Here is a 24,457-nt window from a genome sequence, read left to right as displayed (position 1 = left end):
AGGGTTCCAACCCGAAATATCACCCATTCCCTGAAGGCTACTGGAACCTGCTTCCACCTTGTCTGCCAGCAGTTGTCTTGCACTTTCCAAACGTGCAGCGTTAAAATGTTTTTCCTCATGTCACTCGTAGTTCTATTCCCCTTTATTTAACCTCTGTGACCTTCAGTCATTTTCAGTTTAGAGATACAGCACGGAAACAGGCCCGTCGGCCCACCGGGTCCGCACCGACCAGCGATGCCCACTCATCTACTTGTCCACCAAAGGGAACGCCTCCCACTATCCACTCTGATCAGATCCCTCATCATTTTTATGTATATCATAAATCCTCTTGGCCTTTACCGATCGTAAATAAAACAATCCCAGCCTCTCTTATCTTCCCTTGGAACTGCAATCCCTCATCGCAGGAATTATTCTTTTATAAAAAATATTTTACCCTCTCTACACACACCCGACTCCCAAAAATAAATACTGAGTTTGTAATACAATCCAGATTTGTAAAGTACTATGTAATTGAACCTGGCTGCTCTAGCTAGGAGTTTGTATAATGTAAATGCAACTCTTCTCAGTTATGTTTAATTATTGATGCAAGCAGTTGATGTAAAACAGACCTGGGCTCCAATTAAGGAATCAAATTACTGCCTCGCCTTGCAGTTAGAACAAGAGTGATCCAAGGTGCAGAGCAAACAAATTACATGGAAAGATGAGGAGAGCGTGCAAGGACCTGAGCGTAGAGGAGGGCAAGGCTTCAACCCAGAAAAGCAATGTAACACAGCAATCAAATCATTTTTAAGGCCCCATTTCCTGGTCTGCCATGCCTGTTGTTTAGTCTCGGTGCCAAGTATTGAAAACTGTCAATAAAATCAAGATTCCACATCAAAGGAGATCCAGTGTGTGGAATGCATGGAATTCTAATCTTGGGAGCTAGTGTTTACTGTGATAGGATACCCATTCATTATTGCTTTGGTAACTTGGATAGCACCAGGGAATTCTAAATAGTTTGAAATGTGAAAGGTAAAACATTCACAAGATTATTGGAAAGTGCAGAGGTAACAGGGGCCTCTTTCATGATTACCACGGACCATTCATTCAACGTTGGTTCGTGAATGGGAAATCCTGTGTGTGAAATTGGCGATTTGGGTTGACTGCGAAGAATTAAGCTAACGTAAAACCTGTGGGACAATTTCTTCTCTCTGCAAACAGCATCCTGCTATGCTGGGAGTGTGGCTTTTACGTAACCTGCCAGTCAATTTGTATTGGGAGCGATGAGACTGATAATGCACTTTGGAAAATTGCTGATTCAGGGACTCATCAGCATCTGAAGGGGAAAAGTCAGTGAACTTTAGCCATGAACTAGAAATATACAAGAATTTATGGAATTCCCTGCCACAGAGGGCAGTGGAGGCCAAATCACTGGACGGATTTAAGAGAGAGTTAGATAGAGCTCTAGGGGCTAGTGGAGTCAAGGGATATGGGGAGAAGGCAGGCACGGGTTATTGATAGGGGACGATCAGCCATGCTCAATGAATGGCGGTGCTAGCTCGAAGGGCCGAATGGCCTCCTCCTGCACCTATTTTCTATGTTTCTATGCTTTCTTTCCACCCACATGTGTGGGCACTGATAATTTTCAACACCCACCCCAAAATTTCATCTCCATAAAATTTATCAACTTACAAATTGACAGACAGGTAATGAACCATAATGTTTAATCCATCAATTATTATAGCAGCAACAGAATCTCAGTTTCTCTCATCTCATCATAACCAGGCCCAATAAGGCACATACATATTTATTTGAAAATGTTCACGCTGACCCCTCTTCTGATTAAGACGTGTCCAGAAGATCATACTGTGTTATCTTTTTTAAGAAAATGTACTTCCTGCACATTACAACTTTGCCCACTTGGGAATTGAAAGAGGTCCCTTGGAGGTTGAGTTAGTACCTACACCAAACACAGCAACACATGGTTCAAGTATCTGGTCAATGGAAAAGTTCAACCAACTATCTTGCTTGCTTTTACTCTTGGACAGTTTAAATTTGAACACCTCAACCTCATTAATCTGTTAAAGTGGAAGAACCAATTGGTTCCTACAATTACATCCAATGGGTCACCTCAAAGTCCTCTGAACTGGAGTAGATGTAAATGCTTAAACAAGGAATTTATGGTGAAATCATGTCACAGAGCCAGTCAGTTCCTGTTCAGAATGTGTTCCTGGACTGGTTTCTATCATCTAACATAGTACCTCACATAGTGAGATGACATAGTGTAGACAGAAAGTTTTCACAGGGTGGAAATGTCAAAGATTAGAGGGCATACCTTAAAATGTCAGAGGGGTTTAAAAGATGCGCAGAGTCTTTGTTTTTACACAGTGATGGGTGCCTGGAACAGAGTCAGATACAATATGGCATTTAAATAGATGTGCATGGAATGGAAGAATTTGGATCACATACAGGCAGAGAAGATTAGTAACTTGGCACCACGTTTGGCACCAATATTGTGAGCTGCAGAGCCTATGCCTGTTCTTGGGTTGGAGAGGAATATTAGTGAACTCTCCTCTGCCCCGCCCACCTTAATCGTCTGGGTTGTAAAATGTTTCTCTAAACCTACTTGGACTAACGTTCCTCTCCTCCAAACCCCCCGACCCACCTTCACATTTATCTTGTTTTTTGTCTTCCCCCCTGTGCACACACTTTTCCCCACATGTAATTTTATGTATAGCTGATTTTTTTTTTGTTCAAGTCTATGCATCTGCAATGCTGCTGCATGCAAGGTTTTCATTGTACTTGTATCTCACCATACCAAGGCAATACACTCAACTAGTTGGACCTGTTGTCAGATTAGAAATGTGATAAATGCAAGGGCTTTTATTATAACCATATTTATATCAGATATCCTGGAAGCAACTAAATTACTGCTGATGTTCTTACATCCATTATAAAAATAGAGATAATCCAGAAAATGTGAGTGTGTTTAATTTTTGAAAAGAGTAAAACAAAAGTATCAGTAAAAGTGACTAAGGTTTTTGAACTGTTGTTAAAAAACCCAACAAGTTCATTAATTCTCTTCAGGTATATAACCAGATTATTTCCTGTAATAGGTATAGATTTTGGTCCCAAGGTAATTTTAACTGCTCAAGAGAGCAGTGACTCAGCAGGTTGCACAAAATTGCTACTAGTGCTCCACTACTCTATTCTCTGAGCAAATGGGAAAGGGAAACAAATGGTGATTTTCTCATTGTTGCCCGCATCACAAAACAAAAATGATGTTTGCAGTATAAGAGAGCTAAAGAGAAATGTGTCCATTAAAGGATTTGCATGTCATGGTATATTTGTGGATTGTCACAACCTGGAATGTGGACTGTTCCCAGGGTCAATGGATATGTTGTATATCAAATCAACAAACCTGGGAAACACAGAGACAGGAGATCATGCAGCCTCTCGAATTAAGTTATCGCATCACAGACTTGCAGCACAGAAACAGGCCCTTTGGCTCAACTTGTCCATGCTGACCAATATATCCCACGTGAAACTAGTCCCAATAGAAGGTAGTCCTAATAGTCTAATTCTATTATGTGATGGTTAATCTATGCCTGCCTCTGTCTTTTCACATACACCAAATTCTTGAAACTTTGCCTACATGTCATTGCTCAAAGAATGAACTAGTCACTTGTAGAAGGTTAATTTGACATCACTGACTGCATTGATAAGAGTCAAATAAAACTGCAAACTATAAACAACATAATTAAAGAAAAATACAACATTCTAAATAAAATCCAAAGTTTAATATCTTTAGGAGAAACAGTGTAATGTCTGTGTGGCAGTGAAATGACATTATCATCATACCACCAGCTGATGTAATGGACTAAATTGTTGGCCTGCTAATGTTTAACAATGTCAATGAGATTGGGAGAAATGATGGAAATGACAGTACAATTTTACATTTCCTACTCTCCTCATGGCACCTCAGCCTATTCCTGATGAACATTGTCTCATATTAAACAGAACTGATAAAGAACACACCAGAAAAAGATGAAGACATCACACTCAAGATTTGGCCAGCATGGAATTGGCATTTGGTGAATATAAAGTCTTCTTTCGCTGACATGTAATCTCTTTCAATTTGGTTCATGTAATCTCATTTTATGCCACAATTACAAGTCAGCAAACCAAATATGGCCTCTCCATGAATAGGGGCAAGTTCATGCACCATAATTTCCACACGGTGAATCTTTGCATGTCATTTCATTAGACTATACATACCAAGTCTTTAATTTTAAATATAAAACTAGCCAGTCGTAACTAGCCATGAGATTAGGTTGAGGGTGAACACGAATTGAGTGAACTTTTCCCACTCCTTTACCCTCAGGTTTACATTGGTGTAAATGGAACCATATGGGCTGGAAAGAAGTTTCATGCCCTTTCCCACTTCATGTGGCAGGGTTCTTCAGATAAATTTAAAACACTTGGTCTTGTCATGTGGTAGGCGTGTTTTGAACAATACAGAGTCCACACGGAATTGGGTGTAGAGCAGCGGCATGTACCCATATACTTTCACAAAGAAGTTGATGCACTTATGCCTCTCGTGGAAGTGGGAGTCATCATGCGATAACACCTGGGGACAACCTGGGCAACGGAAAGTCCAACGTGATGTGACCTGGAAGGAGAGCAGACGGACAGATTACAGATGTGGACTCTCAATGGAAGGGTTGTTGTGGGAAGGGAGGAACATAAACAAACTGCTACAACCTCTAAAGTCTCTGTAAAGCCAACTCCAGCGGTGGCACCAAGAAATATCAGCTTGGATTACGTGCTCTGGTTTGTGACCAGAAACTACATTATGACAAAACCCGCACAATACTGTCATTACTGTAAATTAATGCTCCTTCACTCACTTCAGTGATGCTTAATTTAAGTGCCTGAATTTACAGAAAAAATGCTGGAGTAACTCAGTGGGTCAGGCTACAACTCTGGACGACACGGGTAGATGATATTTCAGGTTTGGACCCTTCTTCAGAAAGCTGGAAAAGAGACAAAGCCTGTCAAGTGATAGGTGGATAAGGCGAGAGGAGTTTGGTTGGCAATTGGGTGGATAAAGACCAGAGATGAAAAAAAACAGCTGCAAGTTAAAGAGAGAAGAAGAGTGAAACATGAAACCAAAGGAAGAGATATAGGTGGAAGGGAACAGGGTGAGGTGGGCAAAAGGACGGGCAGGATAGTACAAGAAATACATGTGTTTCAGTCTATTTCAATTATTTTATTGAGGTGGTCTCATTAACTAACAGCCACGTAACACCAATTAATTAATTAAATCTCAGTAAAACTAACCTTTGTGGTGCCTTCCTAGTAATATGGGAGACTAGGAAGTTCATAAAGCCATAAGGAATTGGAGTAGAATTAGGCCATTCGGCCCATCAAGTCTACTACGCCATTCAATCATGGCTGATGTGTCTCTCCCTCCTAACTCCATTCTCCTGCCTTCTCCCCATAACCTCTGACACCTGTACTAATCAAGAAATGTCAATATCCTCACGATTAATGAACTTTAATTTGGTGGCCTGCGACATGATATAGGAGTATAGGTACAGAGAAGAGAGGGGAAAGAAAAAAAGGCTGAGGTGGGTACACACAATTGCTGGGGAAACTCAGCGGGTGCAGCAGCATCTATGGAGCGAAGGAAATAGGCGACGTTTCGGGCCGAAACCCTTCTTCAGACTGGCTGAGGTGGGGTTGGGTTGTAACCTAAAGTTGGAGAATTCAATGTTCATACTGTTGGGCTGTAAGCCACCCAAGCAGAACATGTTCCTCCAGTTTGTATGTGGCCCAACCCTGGCAATGGAGGTGGCCCAGGACAGAACGGTCTGTATGGGAATGGAAAGTAGCTGACCACACTTCCAATACATGCAAAATGCCTCCACTCCAAACTATTCTTTAACATGCCTACTCCAGGATTCTTGAGAAGAAACAAACTGCTGGAGGAACTCTTTATTCCTTGATCCTTGATCTTGTCCATCACAAAATAGTTTGAAATATCGATTATTCCATTATTTTATTGAGGTGGTCCCATGAACTGACAATCACAGGACACCAGGTAATTATTCCAAACCCAATAACACCAACCTTTATTGGTGGCTTCCGGGTAATATGGGAGACGAGGAAGTTCATGGCAATATCCTCGCAATTAATGTACTCGTCCACCATGTCTCGGATGGCCTGTGGCATGACATAGGAGTATAAGTACGCATAGTACTGGAAGAGAAGAGAAAAATTATCAGATGGCAGCCTGCGATTCCCCTGCAAGTCAAGTGGAGAAAGAAGGAAGGGATGGGTGTGATACGAGATGAAGCTCCCTCCCTAACCTCTGACTCTCTCTCTTTGACCAAGCTAATTGTTATATGTTATATGTTTTGCTCTCCTGCTTCATTATCTTTTCCTTTGACTCGTTGTTAATTTTTTTTTTTGGAAAATGTATTCTTAAACCACAATGACTATATCAATGGAAATGATTACCAATGAAGCAGAACAGAAATTATTACTAATGAAGCAGAACTTCAAATGCAAATCTATAATATAATCAGTAAATTATATTTAGCAAAGGTGGTCCAGCACAATTGACTACGGGTAAGTATTAACATAGTATGTAGGAAGGAACTACAGAAATTTTGGTTTACTCTGAACAAAGACACAAAAAGCTGGAGTAACTCAGCAGGTCATACAGCATCTCTGGAGAAAAAGAATTGGTATTGCTTTATGCAATCAAATACCACAGTTATTCTTAAAAGTGACCTGAACAGACCATCCTTGACACCATGCCAATCGGACTGACCTCACTCTGACAGGCTAATTCCAACTCTGCCCATCCTGTAGTGAAAGGATAATGGAGCTGCTGAACTTCTATTGAGGCAATGCCAGAACTAAATTCTACAATTCCCTCCCTAAACTACTCGAATATTTTCTCCTTAATATTTTTCCTGGATCCATCCTCTAGATTCATACTTCAACAGTCCCAGCTGGTGGAATAGCTGAGAAGAATGTAGTTTAGACTAAAGTAGAAATCAAAAATAGAACCTGCTGTGGAAATGATGAAATGCCCACTTGCCAGCTGATCATGATCCCAATGTAATTCTTGATAACAATCTTCACTGTCCCTGATACCACTTTTTTTTTTTTTTTAAGTGCCATCTGCAAACTTATTAATTATGCCTTGTACACTCTCATCCAAATCCTTGATACAGATGATTAACACGAATGGACCTACTGATCCCTAAAGCACAGTACAAGTTGCAGAACTATTAATAACTAGGTTCACCATTAAGTAAACAGTCAAGACAGGGCTTGTGAATTGATCAATTCACAAGTCCCATATAAAGGGTTTTGGCAATTTCCCCATGTCCCATCCAATTTCCTCTTCTGATCATGAATCACACTGTAGGAGGAGAAGAGAAGGTACCTTGTGAAAGAAGGCAGCACCCGTCAGTACCATGGAGAGTTCACAGGAGTAGTTGGAATTGTACAGCCAGGATTGGTGGGTCATATCCCAGGCATGATACCTGCCAGGAAAACCCACGATTCGATCTCTTGCCTCTCGCCAAACCCTGAGGAAGACATGGGGAAACAAGGAAGTTTAGTGCCCCAGTCTTTAGGACAGATACAACACTCCACAGGGTCATCAAACAGACAATTATGAAGATGTGTTCCACTCACCGAAAGCCAAACATGATCTCGTCATGACGAAGATGGGCGTCGTCATCAATAGAAAGAATTGCCTCAGTTTCAATAGTATCCCAAGGTAGGAAACGATTATTTAAACTATTCTTATCAGTGTGAACAACCTAAAAAGGAGAATAAATCACTTCAGTGGAGGTTTTGTTTTTTAACGACTCTCATACTCAATCCAATGATTTGCATTTCAAAATCAGAGCAGCATCCATGAGAATTGTACAAAGCATTGCAATTAATTACACAATTCAAACCACACGAGTCTCCTCCTGGGAAATATCTGAACCAACAAGGTGACGTGATAAGTCGGTCCATCGTTCCTTTATTTTTGCTATCTGCTTGTTCTTGATTTTCTCCTGCTTTTGGACTTCTAGTGCCATATCACGTAGTTGTCAAAAGGGGAAATCATTTCCCAATCTTCTATATTAACTCATTGCAGCACAGTGGGTAAGAATTATTATTGTTGCCTCATACCACCTGTGACCTGGGTTTGATTCTTACTTTAGTGCAAGCTACACATTCTCTCCATGACCACAAGGCCTTGTCAAAAGCCTTCTGAAAGTCCAGATATAACACATCCACTGGTTCTCCCTTATCCACTCTACTAGTTACCTCCTCGAAAAATTCTATAAGATTCGTCAGACACGATTTACCTTTCATAAATCCATGCTGACTTTGTCCAATGATTTCACCACTTTCCAAATGTGCTGCTATCCCATCTTTAATAACTGACTCTAGTGTTGTAAGAGGGTGGCTGGTTTGTAGAAAGTTTTTAGTCAGGAGAAATAATTAAAGGACATGTTGATTTGCTTCCTATTTTGGACTCTCTCCAAAGTTCAAGCTCTGTACTTTTGTGGAATCTCAAAAATATAGTTTGGTATAAATATTTTCAGTATATATTCAGTATATTTTTGAGATACCACAAAATTACTGAACTTTTGGTAATAGGAGGCAGAGGGTGTTAATGGAGAGATGCTCTTCGGATTGGATGTTAGTCGTCTACCACAGGCAATGGCGCTGGGACCCATATTGCTTGTCATACATATTAATGACTTGGATGTGAATGTTGCAGCAATTATTCGCAAATTTGAGGATAACACAAAAACTGGTGGGGAGGTAGACAGTGAGGATGTTTGTCTATGCGTACAGCAGGGTATCGATCAGATGGAAAGTTGGGCAGAGCATTGCGAGATTAAACTTGACCCAAAGAAATGCAATATAATGTATATTGGGAAGGCAAACACAGAGAGGATATATACATTAAATTGTAGGGCGCGAATAAAATTTTTTGAACAGCAGAATCATGGGGTTAAAATCTCCAGTTCCCTGAAATTGGTAACGTTGATGGGATGCTGAAGACATATGCCTTCATAGATTGGGGCAGAGAATATAAAAGTCGTAATATTGTGGTGTATCTTTACAAAACACTGCTTGGACTGCACTGGGTTATCTTGCGCCACTACAGAAAGGGTGTGGTTGAGGAAGAGAGAGTGCACTCAGTGGAGATTCACTGGATGTGACCTGAATCAGAGGTCTTTACAAATAGGGAGTTATTGGATGTTGGGATTGTTTTCCCTTGAGCAAAGGAGGCCGAGGGGCAACATGATAGAGCTATATAAAATTATAAGAGGCATAGATTGTGTAGATAGTCAGAATTTTTTCTCAGGGGAAGGGTAGGGGTATCAAAACAAGACTGCATAGGTTTAAGGCGTAAGGAAGGCAAGTATTTTTTTCCCTCCTCGACTACAAAGAGTAGATTAAATCAGGAAATTGCTGCCAGACAAGATGATGGAATCAGACACAATCCTTAAAAATATAGCCCTTTGTTGTGCATTCAACACCTGCTAATGGAAAATGTATTACCACTTTAAGTTATGTTTGATGTTATCAGGACTTATGAATGTCTTGAAGCATTTTTTTTTTTAACGTGTGTGGACCAAGTTTGCAATGAGATATGAAGACGGGTAGTACAGAAAAGAACCCAAACATATTGTATCCAGGTATTCAGTGGTGAATCTCTGGAATTCTCTGCCACAGAAGGTAGTTGAGGCCAGTTCATTGGCTATATTTAAGAGGAAGTTAGATGTGGCCCATGTGGCTAAAGGGATCAGGGGTTATGGAGAGAAGGCAGGTACAGGATACCAAGTTGGATGATCAGCCATGATCATATTGAATGGCGGTGCAGGCTCGAAGGGCCGAATGGCCTACTCCTGCACCTATTTCCTATGTTTCTATCCGATGGTCTAGTTTCTGTAATGGTGGGGGCCTTGGGCAAAAAGTCTAGGCAAATCAACCACATGAACCTATGATAGAAATATCTGCTTAAGGGGAAACCTCAGGGCCACTCCCTCTCAAATATACCACCATGGCCTCTAAGTACGTCACACCCAGGAAAGTGGGTTTCCTCTTGGGAAGCTTTACATGGCGATCTCAGAAGAGGGGCTGCTGCTGGAGGCAACAAACGGTGCATTTGTTCTTGTCACAGGTGGTGGTGTTGGTGGAGGCAGCCGTGGGAGACCCTGCAGCAGTTACGTGAACGGGTAGATTGAGCGCAGCCTACGGCAGCTGCATAGGTAACCAAAGAAAGAGTCAATGGCGATGCACTAAGTCAGTCCCACACCTACTTCATCGAATCAGAGTCGCCAGGACACCAGGCCTAAAATTGTGACAATAAGAAATTGCATATCTCCTTGGGCTCAGATTGAACTTTTCAGAGACTTGCAAGATGTCACTGGAACATAATGACCATCTGTGTGCTGTTCCAGAAGAGGATCTACTGCATTCAGGGAGAGTACGATTTAACTGGATAATATGCAGAACAAGCAATTTGCCATATCTTTGCACATGTGACAATAATTAAACTAAAATAACTAAATGTAACGGACAAGATGGATTTTAATTTTACTCTAGTCATTGATGGTGCTGCTGGATTCATATTCCAAAATACTAACAGAGTTTAAAATTGCCTTCTGCTGTTGCTGGATAATTATCGCAGGCATCTGGGGAATAATTATCTGGAGCAATGAATAAAAATTAATATATCCACCGCACCATCAACAACTCAAATTCATGTCAAACATCCACAAGAAACGACACCCATCTTGGTCAAACGAATCATTTCCTGTTTGTCTATCACGGTGGTTTCCAACCTGAATCAAAGTCTCTCTTGTTCACGCTTGGTGGAATATGCAGCCTCCAAACCCCCAAAAAACACCCACTGGTGCTTTCAGGACTGGGGCTCTCCTGACAATTCTCTGGGACTCTGAGGACCTGGCGCACTCTGCCGGCAACCACTGCTCTGGAATGCGCACGAGAGTCAGGAGTCAAATGAGATTCCTGCAACAAAGAGGAATATCAGGAACACTCAGTATATTTTTGCGGAGAAAGGGTATTGAACGATATGCAGTAAATGGAAGTACATGTGATTCATTAAGATCAATAAAGATTTAGTTGTATATATTGAACATTTGTGGGGCTGAGCAGTCTCCCCATGTTGCTATGGACACATGACTTGCACTTGTCCTACTAAGTTGAGCATTTGGTAACCTAGATATTTTCTGCACTTGTGAAAAGGCTGTTATTTTGTGCTTCACTGTGCTAGAGGAGAAAAATATAAGCTTGCATTTGTATCATGACTTTCACAACCTCAGGCCATTCCAAGGCATTTCACAATCAAGGGCAGTGTTGAAGCGATGGTTAAGTTACCAGGCTAATCATCCTGAAGGCTAACAATCCACAAATAATAGTTTAAACTCCACCATGACAGCTGTGAATTTTAAAGCTGCTTAATAAATACAGCTAGTCTGAGTAATTTGACCATGTCATTAATGATTCAATGCCCTTCAGGGGAAGAAATCTGCTATCCTTCCCCAGTCTAGCTTATACACAACGGCAGGCCCACAGCACTGTATCAGATTCCATTAAAGCTCAGTACAAGGGCAATAAATGAGAACTGAGAAATAAGAGCAGGACATTTGGTCCCCATTTTCCAACATGATCATGGGTGTTATTCTTTCATAAACACAATTTTCCTGCCTTATGTTTCCATCACTCAATTCCTTTAGAAATATCTAGACATTTATTGATCTTTATTTATATTGAACACAATCAATGACTGAGCTGCCAAAGCTCACTGAGGTAGCGAATTGCAAAGATTTATTTATTATCCTCTAAATGAAAACGCTTCTACTCATTTCAGTTCCGATTACTTTTTCCTCCTATCCTACAAGCCTCAAAGATCTCTGCATTCCTCCAATTCACCTCAATAGATCACCTATTTTAATCACTAACACCACAGTGGTCACACTTTCTGCTCAATGGGCTCTCACTTCCAATATTATTCTGGAACACAACCATTCTCCTCTCTTAGGTATTAAAACCTAATAATTTGGCCAAATTGTTGGTGGTTGTTCGCAGTGCTATTTGGACATGAGGATCTATATTTTGTATGTAGCCTTAACATCAAATTTAGCTACATATTAAACACTTAGCTACTTTAGTCAGGTATACAGAGTCATACAGTCTGGTAATAGACAATTTGCCCTAACCAGTGCATGCCAACAAGGATGCTCCCCCAAGTCAGTCCCATTTGCCCACAATTGGCCCTATCCTATCCAAAGTTCCATTCATTTCCTGGGGTCTGGAATCCCAGGTGGGAGGAAAACAGTTTTTGGTCATGAGAGGAAAGAAAGGAAAACATTGTGTGTCAAAATTACAATCTGCCATTAAATGTTCAATTACAATCATAGTTCCAAGGGGCTTTACTAAAGCCAATAATATGTCAAACAGTCAATCAAATATGGAGGTTTGATAAAAAGATAAAGATCATTCATTTTGCAGATTTCAACACAGTGGAATATAAATAACTTTTAAAACATGCAGGCCTCTTTGCATACATCCTACAAGTACGGGTAATTCAAATTTGAAATTAAGGTTTTAAGAAATCAATTTAAAAAAAAAATCTAGCTGCATAAAACATTACCGATATAGCACATATCTAGAAGATAGTTTCCTATCACAAACAAGAAACCAGTGGAAGGAACATATTCTTACCACAATAGGCACTCCGATCTCAGGCCACACAAGGTCCTCAGATGGTGGCTTGGGAGAGTTCCATACGACAATGACTTTATTCAAGTAAGGAAGACCATTTAGCCTCTCTAAAGAGTTCATCAGGACTTCCTCACGCTCGTAGGTCAACATTACGACTGTAAATTGTTCCCTGGGAACATTCCCGCCTAGAGCAGCCTGGAACTCCTTCCCAGAACCTCCAGCTCCGCCACCTATCGGTCGGAATCCGGTTCCAGATCCCAGGAACTTGGCCTCAGAGGGCAAGGTGGGGTCAAGTGGCGTGTGCGGAAAGAGGTGGAAAGGTCCTGGTGCAGCATTCCAGGCTCGGTAAGTGTCCCGGACCGTGACTGTGAAGTTCCGCAAGTATTTAGGAGAGGCATAAGGTGGCTCAGTCTCGACGGGCCCCAAGTCCAGGTCACCTGTGTCGGCCATGTTGGGATCAGTACCAGCAGCCTTTCCAGTCTTATGAGGGATCTCTTTAGATGGCTCTTCTGCAATGGGAGCTGCAGGGATTTGTATCCGTGTCCGCACAGTGGACAGGATGGTGCTCAGTACATTGTCTGAAGTGGAAAAATAAGTCTCCCACAGGAAGCGGCCCTGACGTCTCATGTTAAGCAGATCGCTGTCTGAGATGCTTCTCAAGAGGAAATGCAGTTCAGTAATGCGTGGTTTCGGCACCACCAGAGCCGCTTCACTCCAGTGTATCATGTCATGGTAGGGTAACTGCACGTGTTCCCCAAGGATTACTGGAATGGCTCCAACCTCCAAAGCTTCAAAAAGCCTCATAGAACAACCAGCAGAGGCAACAAGGTGGGCGTTTCCCGGAGTTATGATTAATACAAAGGAGGACAATTTCAACAACTCTAGCCTATCGTCCCTCTCACCACAAAGCGCCCACTCAGTTGGTAAAGCAAGTCGAGGCTGGTTCTTACAGGTGAACTCCACAAGGACCAAATCCAACTTACTATCCTGAACTGCTTTCAAGGTGGCGATAATCCGATCATCATAATCTGCTGGAGCATTGCCCTCGATCTCCTCCTCAAATGAACGAGCCTCCTGTAAACTGGACATGAGCGATTCTAGCTTCTCTCCTTGGAAGCTGAAGAGATACTTCCTTTTGACGGGGACTTGGGGCGGAATCTCCAAAAAGTTGGGCTCGGACATGGCATGGATAAGGGGTGATGGGATGATATCAAAGCCAGGCCGATACTGAACATCATAGAAAGTAGACTGGGCAACCATAGCCCTGCCTGTGCTGATGTTATACAGCAGATTCTGAGTCTGGGACCTCCTGGATAGATTAATGAGAAGATGATTATGTCCATCAGATCGCCAGTAAGGGAGGGAGTGCAACTGCTTTTCAATTTCAATGGATTTCAGTTCCGATGAATCTTGTACTTCCCCGACCAAGACAACATAGACACAGGCAACATGGGGATTGTTTGTAACATAGACGTTAGTCCGAGCAGTCGCTTGGAATGCCTGTTTAATTAATGGATCGATAAAACTGCTGAATTGATACAGATCCAGTGGGTAGATATAAACTGGAAATCCAGACGTCAGTGGGCACCGAGAGTAATCAAAACAAGAATACAAGCGACAGCTATTGGGGGACTTTGGCAATGGGAAGTTGGTCTCATCTTTCTCTGGCAAGAGGCGGATTGGCAACGAGAGCTTGGGCTGGTTCTGCGCCACCAGCTCTTTGTATGAGTGCTCGGTTTGGCTGATGACATTCTTGAGCTGAAGCAGGTCCTGCTTGGCATTCTCAATGCTTTTCTTGCACAACTCAATCTTCAGGTTAAGTTTGGCGATTTCACTGTTGAGCTCCTGCCGTTTGGCCTCAAGCTGAAGCAGCTCCTCGCTGACCGATTCCCGAATCCGGCACAGGTCCTGTACATGTTTGACCTCGCATAGGGCATTGCCGGAGCGCGGCTCAAAGATGCGCGGGCCAGAGTCATCAAGGTTGTCGATGGTGGTCAGGTAGTAATGGGCAATCAGAGGGAAGAAGACCAGTATGATGAACAGGGTGAAGCTGAGCCAGGTTAACCGGATGCGATTGGACCATCGTAGCATGCACGGTTGCCCAACATTCCCAACACCTCCGTTCCGTAGCATGTTATAAACTGGCAAGAGGTAGGGGGAAAATGTTTTTAAATTAAAAAAGGGAGAGGGGAGATGAAACCCTCTCTCAATCACGTTTGATCAGAAGCCATGATAGGGAAACATTGCACTCATTGTCCAAAGGGCCATCGCATACTTCCCTTCAATATTTTCTTGAGCTATTTGCAATTTACCAATAAAATGGAAATTTCATTTTCTTTCTTCGTCCTTTCTCAAAATGTTTTTTTCCTCTCTGAAGACTACCAAACCAATTAATATCATTGAATTTTCACTTTCAACTTTGTTTCCACTGGAGGTGCCACTGCTGGTGATGATGAAGGGTCTCCAAGGACCTTGACGGATTCCTGTCAAGTTGGTTGTCCCCATCAGTGACTCTCAGCATCTTGAATTAGCAGTCCAACAGATAATCACCATTCACGGCCACAGTAGAAAGCAATAGATAATCTTGTCCTTTTCCCCCCACCTCACTTCATATCACTTTGGCTTCTGGTGGTAGCATCACCATCTGCAATAGGAGAGATTTCAGGTTAGAGGCTTCAAACAAATCAAGCAATTATACATCACTGGAATCAATCATTTCTTTAAACAAATAAATCAATGAAGCTGAGAGTTAATTAAATTTTATTCTCATACTGTGGTTCAAATTGTTCACTGTTCCTTGTATCTCAAACCTGTTCCAGTCCTACGATGCTCCCAGGATTTCTGCACGAACATAATCCCACTGACTGTAGAGAACTCTCACCATGCTTCACTCAAAATTTCTAAAACATGAACCTCATCCCATGTAAAAATACAAAGGAAACCCTTGCCCTTTTCAGTATGTCGTTTAATCAAGGAAAGCTAGCGAGGTAGGTATGTTTTGTCACTCATGAAATGAAGAATTTGATAAAATGTACTCCAGTAATTTGAGAAATGTTCTCAAGAACTCCAATAACTATCAGGATTAGAGGTTGCACAGGCACATTAAAAATTAAATCACAGATGTCCAATTGGACCTCTTTAATATCAATCAGGTAGTCAATACAGCCTATCATGGTCTAAAACCTATATTAATGCAAATCAAAACGAGGCTCCAGTCATGGTATACTATGTGGCATATCTGTATTAGGATGGATCATAAAATGAGTTCAATCCAGTGACAAAGCCTCTGCACCCATTGCTTTTACTTTTGCTGCGTGACATGGACAGAAAATAAATCTATTATTGAGAATTCACGCACCCAGAAGGACAGCCCTCAATATCTTATAGATAATTGTCGGGATTTGATTGTTAAAGCCTGACTTTGCACAATTGATTTCACTAATGAACAGCAATTTGACCTAGATCAATCATGTTGAAGCTGCAGCCAAAATACCACACCAATGCACCTCAGAAGACTAAGGAAGTTCAGCGTGTCATTTACACCGTAGAAAGCATACCGTCAGGGTGTATCACAGCTTGGTTTGGTAACAGCTCTGCCCAAGAAGTCAATAAATTACAGAGTTGTGGATGTAGCCCAGTCCATCGCACAGACCAGCCTCATCACCATCTCCCCAATCATTCCCTCTTCTTGTCTCTTCCGTCGGGCAGAAAATACAATAGCTTCAAAGCACAGACTGTCAGATTCAAGAAAAACTTCTTTCCCGCTGTTATCAGAATACTGACTTGTATTCCAATAAGTAGTTCCAATGTTTCAACCTATTTCATTGCAGACCTTGCACTTCTCTGTAACTGTAAAACTATAATTCTGTAACACTATATTCTGCATTACTGGTATTATTCCTTGCCATACCCGTTGTACTTGTACATGGCTTGATTGTACTCATGTGTAATGTTTTTTTATTTGACTGGATAACATGCAAACAAAAACTTTTTGCTGTGTCTCAGTATATATGACAATAAAAAACCATTACATATTTAGTACAGCTGAATATAATAGATGTATAAGAAACAAATATATTTACAGTGTGGAAGAAAATATTAATATCCTTTCCTACTTCATTTTGATTGGAATTGAACAAGGTAACGAAAGGGTGTTTGGAGGTGACAAGTGGCATCTCTCGTTCACCAGGTGTAGAAGAGGTTCATGGGAATCAGCAATGTAAGATTAGACGTAATACCTCTTGTCTAGGAATGTGGTGAAGGGTGGATGGTAAATGTAAACATGAAATAGTAGACGGAGATAAGGAAGCTTGTTTCTCTCAGTAGTGTGTTATGGTAGACCACCCGTGCCCCCTACCGCTAGTGGCGTAGATACGTTGCAGTACATAGGGGGTTATGATTGGCTCGGAGAGGGGATGGTGGCGCAGGCCGCCTAAAAGGTGATAGAATAATGTCAAGATGCCCTTATATTGTGTTTGGCTTGTATTAACCATTTGTTGTTGAATAAGATTGACATAAGCAAAAAGTATGATATGACTAATGAAATAATTGGTACCCATGTAGCAGATTTTCGTATAGTTGTATCTAACAAAAAACAAAAGTTGGTTACTGGACAGTATAACTGTCGACTAATTCTGCTGTGAAGTTAGAGAACTGGTGAGCAGTTAACTGCTGCCATCTTCATGATATCATGCAATAAAGTATCTTCAAGCAAACCTGGGAAGTCTCCGCTTTTCATTTTCCTTTAAATTTCCCTCTAAATTAATTTCTTCCACACAGCGCCATCCACAATCTTAGAATCAAGCTATTTATAGTCAATAAGCTGCAATTTGTTTTTCAAGTGCAGTCACTGTTGCAATGTATGAAATGTAGTGGCCAAATTACACACAGCATGCCCTGCAAGCACTAATGTGATCATTATCAGATTATCTAAAAGGAATGATGTTAGAGATTGAAAACTAGTCCACATAAGAGTCTTACATTTAGTGCCATGGAATTCTATACATTCATCTGTGTAGGTGATGAGGCTCTGATGTATCATATCCTCCAAATTATTTAAGACATTGCAGCATCCCCACAGTACCTACAGATTCATCCTAGATTTTTGTGTTCAAGTTACCTCAGTGGCACTTGAACTCATAATTTTCTAACCCAGAGTGCTACCACTAAACAGAAAGCAAATAAAGCTGCATATAATTTGGCCCTTAATGTCCTCTCCACAATTCAAATAGATTACAATTGATTGCAGACAACTTTCCTAATACATTATCAAAATACAATACTGTCACTTTTAGATGTGCTGTCTGATCTACATTATGTTCCCATTTTATGAGTTTATTACAATCACTCAAGGTCTATTCGTACAATATGCAGTCAGTAGCAAATTATAAAACAGGAGAAATCCTAAAAGATCTGTTTAGCAAAGGATGGTATGTTTCTTGCTTGCAAATTGGAATTCTATTTTTACCCTGAGCCAAAGTTCCAACCACATAGCTGCTTCATTGTCAAAATACCTACTGGCACCTCTTGTATCACTTGATCCCACCTCAATTCACCTGTTACTCATCATTATTGCCACGACTTGATTATTCTAATGCACTCCTGGCTTACATGGAAACATAGAAAATAGGTGCAGGAGTAGGCCGTTCGGCCCTTCGAGCCTGCACCGCCATTCGATATGATCATGGCTGATCATCCAACTCAGTATCCCATCCCTGCCTTCTCTCCATACCCCCTGATCCCTTTAGCCACAAGGGCCACATCTAACTCCCTCTTAAATATAGCCAATGAACTGGCCTCAACTACCTTCTGTGGCAGAGAATTCCAGAGATTCACCACTCTGTGTGAAAAATGTTTTCCTCAACTCGGTCCTAAAAGACTTCCCTCTTATCCTTAAACTGTGACCCCTAGTTCTGGACTTCCCCAACATCGGGAATAATCTTCCTGCATCTAGCCTGTCCAACCCCTTAAGAATTTTGTAAGTTTCTATAAGATACTTAAGGAAGTAGCCCCAGAAATAGTGGATGCATTAGTGATAATTTTTCAAAACTCCTTAGATTCTGGAGTAGTTCCTGAGGATTGGAGGGTAGCTAATGTAACACCACTTTTTAAAAAGGGAGGGAGAGAGAAAACGGGGAATTACAGACCAGTTATTCTAACGTCGGTAGTGGGGAAACTGCTAGAATCAGTTATTAAAGATGGGATAGCAGCACATTTGGAAAGTGGTGAAATCATTGTACAAAGTCAGCATGGATTTATGAAGGGTAAATCATGTCTGACGAATCTTATAGAATTTTTCGAGGATGTAACTAGTAGAGTGGATAAAGGAGAACCAGTGGATGTGTTATATCTGGACTTTCAGAAGGCTTTCGACAAGGTCCCACATAAGAGATTAGTATACAAACTTAAAGCACACGGTATTGGGGGTTCAGTATTGATGTGGATAGAGAACTGGCTGGCAGACAGGAAGCAAAGAGTAGGAGTAAACGGGTCCTTTTCACAATGGCAGGCAGTGACTAGTGGGGTACCGCAAGGCTCAGTTCTGGGACCCCAGCTATTTACGATATATATTAATGATTTGGACGAGGGAATTGAATGCAACATCTCCAAGTTTGCGGATGACACAAAGCTGGGGGGCAGTGTTAGCTGTGAGGAGGATGCTAGGAGGCTGCAAGGTGACTTGGATAGGCTGGGTGAGTGGGCAAATGCATGGCAGATGCAGTATAATGTGGATAAATGTGAGGTTATCCACTTTGGTGGCAAAAACAGGAAAGTAGATTATTATCTGAATGGTGGCCGATTAGGAAAGGGGGAGATGCAACGAGACCTGGGTGTCATGGTACACCAGTCATTAAAAGTAGGCATGCAGGTGCAGCAGGCAGTGAAGGCGGCGAATGGTATGTTGGCATTCATAGCAAAAGGATTTGAGTATAGGAGCAGGGAGGTTCTACTGCAGTTGTACAGGGTCTTGGTGAGACCACACCTGGAGTATTGCGTACAGTTTTGGTCTCCTAATCTGAGGAAAGACATTCTTGCCATAGAGGGAGTACAGAGAAGGTTCACCAGACTGATTCCTGGGATGTCAGGACTTTCATATGAAGAAAGACTGGATAGACTCGGTTTGTACTCGCTAGAATTTAGAAAATTGAGGGGGGATCTTATAGAAACTTACAAAATTCTTAAGGGTTGGACAGGCTAGATGCAGGAAGATTGTTCCCGATGTTGGGGAAGTCCAGAACAAGGGGTCACAGTTTAAGGATAAGGGGGAAATCTTTTAGGACCGAGATGAGGAAAACTTTTTTCACACGGAGAGTGGTGAATCTCTGGAATTCTCTCCCGCAGAAGGTAGTTGAGGCCCCCCTCCCACAGTAGGGAGCTCTTGCATTTCTCAGTTTGAAATTGTGCAATCTAGTGCATAAGTAGCGAGTCTTTTAACTTACACTTGAATGCAACATTTATGCTTTAAATTGGATTAGGTATGAATAAGGTTAGGCTAAATTACATTCCACAATAGAGCCAGGCTCTGATCAACAGGTGCAGCACATGAATGACTATATTCATGTATGGAAATCAAATTATATTCATGCTATTATGCATATATATATATATATATAAATATATATATATATATATATATATATACATATATATATATATATATATATATATAAATATATACAGAAAAACACAGAGAAAGAAGGCAAGAATCGGACTTCCATCACTGTTCTACACAAATAAATCAATCAACCTTACCCTTTGAATATCGAAACAAGACAAAAATAATGCCACATATTCAATCATATATGGTTCAATGAATTAAGATATATATGTAAAACATATGGAAACAGCCCACCAAGTCCCCACCGACCAGCAATCTATCATACACCAGTTCCATTCATCATGCAAGGGACAATTTATAGAAGCCAATTAACCCACACTTCTTTTGGATATGGGAGACACCGGAATATCCAGAGAAAACCCATGTGGTAGTAAGGCAACAACTCTACCGCTGCGCCACCGTGCCACCCCATTAAATTATTTTTTCTGTAATATATTTATCATGGTACCACGTCAATAAAGATGAACACTTGATTCTGATTTCTGCCCTTAGTTGGATAACACACATCCCCAGTCATTATATTTTATGGCTGGTTTTCAACCTCTTCAGTCTGAAGGTCTCGACCCGAAACATCACACATTCTTTCTCTCCAAAGATGCTGCCTGTCCTGCTGAGTTTTTCTAGTTTTTAGTGTCTATCTGCAGTTTAAACCAGCGTCTGCAGTTCCTTCCTACACTATTTGTTAAGCAAAACAGGTCCTGATATTATTCACCTCAACTAAATTTTTCCTTCACCTCCGTTGCTGCAGAGAATACAATCCCAGTTATCAAATCTTACTTCAAAGTGAAAAAAAATTCCAGCCCTGCCAATATGTTCATAAATCGCCCCTGGATCCTCTCCAGAGCAATTGCACCCTTTCTACAATGTGTCATAGTCTTACAGCATGGAAACAGGCCCTTCATCCCAACTTGTTCATGCAGATCAAGATCATACAGAGGCGCTGACACCCGCTGCCCGGAACCGACGCGCTTCCCCAGACCGCACAGATCGCCGTCATGTGGCGCAGAGACAAACTGTGCAGCAAAGATCGTATATCTCCACTGTAGGATCTTTGCTGTGCAAGGACTGCAGGCAGCGTGAGAATTCTGTCATCAGCGTGAGGGCATGAGAATTGGTTGAAATGCGCGACGTTGGCATCCCTGACCAATGACTCAACATTCTCCAAAGAAATGCTGGAAATTGGTGCTTATGAGGCACCATGGAGAATAAATGAACACTTGCATAGGCTTGTTGGGTTGAATTTCCCCATTTCTGTTGTCTCACATTCCACGCAAAGAAGCAATGATCAAGTTTAATCAAGTTACGTTCAAATTACTCATATGCCGTGTCCCAGCATGATTTTTAAATTAATTTAAATTTGAGAACGATCAATACAAACGGCTACAAACTCTTCCCTCTGGAGCTTATTCTTATAAATTGACAGTCATTTAAAAGTGAAATATGGACACGAGAGGTAAAGCAGTAGTGGCGACCTCATCTTCAGTGTAACCTCAAACTAGAGGACAGAAGACTTTTTTTTTTTTTTTTTAAAAGGAGAAAAAAAAAAGCAGTGGTGCAGTCTACTGGTATAAATCTCATATTCTCGGAATAATTCCATCCGTGTCTTCTTCTGTTCTGCTTGTTGAAAATCTGTCCCTGTAGATACACCAATCCTGCGAGTTCCACACATTCCATGTTCTAGCATAGACCATCTGCACTGAGCAGCTGCTTAATTTCAAGCACATCACATCTAATTTTAAACTAACAGCTCCAGACGCTGCTAGTTCCCCTCACTCCATTTTTCTGATCGTTCTGTCAAAAACTGGTAAGGACTGAATCACAAAAGTAGTGGAGTCACTGAAGCAAAGAAATGTCTCCAAATACATGAAAAACATGGTGGTTGGAGGTTATTCACACTCTACTCCACCAGCTTTGCAACAATCATTCAACTCAATGTTCAAATGTAACTTCTTCCACCTCTCTCTCCCCCCTCCCCACCTCTCCCTCTATTCCTGCTGCAACCTACCCGTTTTCAAACCCAAGAGTCGTTTTTCTAATCCTCAGTTATTGAACAGCTGCCGATATTTCCCAATGTGGTCTAGTGGTGCATATCATCAAGGTGATAACCATCAATATGTCCATTTCTGACTCAATACACAGAACGAGCTGCCAGGAGCTAGTTGAGATGTACTAGACCAATATTTAAAAGACAGTTGGACAGATACATGGATAGGAAAGGTTTGGAGGGATATGGGTGAAATGCTGACAAGTGGCACTAGATCAGATGGAGCATCTTGGTCGACATGGGTGAGTTGAGCCAAAGGGCCTGTTTCCATGCTGTATGACTCCGACTTCCTTTGCAATGAATTAACTGGTCACTTTTGTTTCTCAAAATCATAAAGTTTTAACAAAGCAAAAAAATTCATTCAACAATGTTGGCTGGGTATTGGCTAAGACATCAATGAGAACTTCCCCCACCCCCACACTACTTTTGCAGGGATATAATGGTTGTAACTTCTACATGGACATGTCAAGGCAGACCAGAAGAACCTCCAACCATGCATCACCATCGCAACATTCTTGGAGCAATCTACTAAAAGGTCGAGCTTTAGTAACATAAGAGAATTTGACTCATCAAGAGTGCTCCCTGCTGAGAGTGCCAGACACTCACATAGTCTCATACAAACCATGGCAATGGGAAAGAGGCAACGCTTGTTTGGAAACACACCCTATGTAAACACATAGCACAGACCATGAATACCACAATGTTTGGTACCCAGTCTGCATGGTGGTCTGGTCTCAATGTGGTCAGCTCACAGTGAAGAGAGATCAGGAACTATGTTTAAAGTCAGCCGTTCTGTCTTGCTTGACAGTAATCAGCTACTGTTTTAAAAGCACCATGTATGGTGTAGAATCTGAAGGACAGAAACAGGCCATTTGTGACAGATTGCTTATGTTGGCATTTGTAGCCAGATTTAGAATTTTCCCATTCCTCTTAATCAAACATGGACATTCCCAAATTGCCGTACCCGACAATACACAATACATGTCTGCAGGACGCATGAGAAAATATACCATGATCGATCTGTGAAATTGTGGATTCATGTAGTGGAAGTACACATGGAATTGGAGAGAGAATTATTGCTCAGAACAAGAGTGTCCTAGAGAAGATCAGTGGAGATAGTTACCGGTAATTAGAAAACATGGTCAGGCACATGGTCAAGGCAAGGAGGTGCAAAAGATGGTATTTATGAGGTTAAATACAAAGCATAGGCAGATGGGAATCACAGATAGTTGAAAATCTAAAAGTTATGTCTTGGATCCTTGGTCTTTATAATTCAACATAAATTTGGTATTTGCTTCTTGCTCAAGTATTTATCTGGCTTCCTCTTTAATATGTCTGCGCTATTCAGCACAGCCACTTCCTCTGACACCAATTTCCACTTTCTAATATCTTGCTGACGTTATCAGTCACTAATTGGAATTAGAATTTGTTTATTGTCATTGCACAACAACTGTACAATGAAATTCCATTGCATCTCCTTCGGTGTGTACATAGGAGGCACAGGATAAAAGATTTAAAAAGAACAAAACACAACAGCCATTGACTCACATATACACAAGATCAGTAAAAAAAATAATAAATAGGTATTAAAAATATTTTAAAAGAATATTGCGCATTATCCTGCACCCCGAATTATATTGTGCTTCCCCCAGTGTTCTTTGTTAGAGTTAAGTTCTTTTATCGCACATATTTACTGCCTCTAGTTCTAGACTCACCTGCTAATAGAAATCTCCACACATCACCTATTGAATCCTTTCAGAACTTTAAATAACCTTCAGACATAAAGATAAAATGTGCTACCCATGGTCTGGCAGCCTGCAGTGCTTGGGCCTGCCGTTTTTACATTGATTCTGCCTGGGAATCAAAAAGATGTGATGGAAAAATCAACGGGAGGAAAAATGGTAGGGAGGAAAAAAACATGAAAGTGGAAATTAAAATGTCACAACTACTGGCATGATTATACACTTTTGCTTTCAACAAATGAGACGCAAATCAAGAAAGAATCTCTGACAATGATTAACGAGGATGCA

At 41.2% G+C, this 24,457-nt stretch overlaps 1 protein-coding gene across 2 annotated transcripts in view; it reads right to left on the bottom strand.

Moving 5' to 3' along the window:
• Window positions 1–4,441: 4,441 nt before the first annotated feature.
• extl3 (exostosin like glycosyltransferase 3) overlaps window positions 4,442–24,457 on the bottom strand; it is a 60,055-nt gene continuing 40,039 nt past the window's right edge. For both annotated transcript variants that reach the window (XM_033021732.1, XM_033021733.1), the window contains exons 2-6: window positions 12,766–15,409; window positions 7,699–7,826; window positions 7,445–7,589; window positions 6,115–6,243; window positions 4,442–4,651 (exon numbers count right to left, since the gene is read on the bottom strand). In XM_033021732.1, the coding sequence (XP_032877623.1) occupies window positions 4,442–4,651; window positions 6,115–6,243; window positions 7,445–7,589; window positions 7,699–7,826; window positions 12,766–14,898 (2,745 nt within the window). In that variant the 5' untranslated portion in view covers window positions 14,899–15,409. The remainder of the gene's footprint in view (window positions 4,652–6,114; window positions 6,244–7,444; window positions 7,590–7,698; window positions 7,827–12,765; window positions 15,410–24,457) is intronic.

This window comes from Amblyraja radiata, chromosome 5 (assembly GCF_010909765.2).
Source record: "Amblyraja radiata isolate CabotCenter1 chromosome 5, sAmbRad1.1.pri, whole genome shotgun sequence".
NCBI lineage: Eukaryota > Metazoa > Chordata > Chondrichthyes > Rajiformes > Rajidae > Amblyraja > Amblyraja radiata.
The sequence above is the reverse complement of the archived record's forward strand: the minus strand, read 5'-3'. Positions and strand labels throughout refer to the sequence as shown.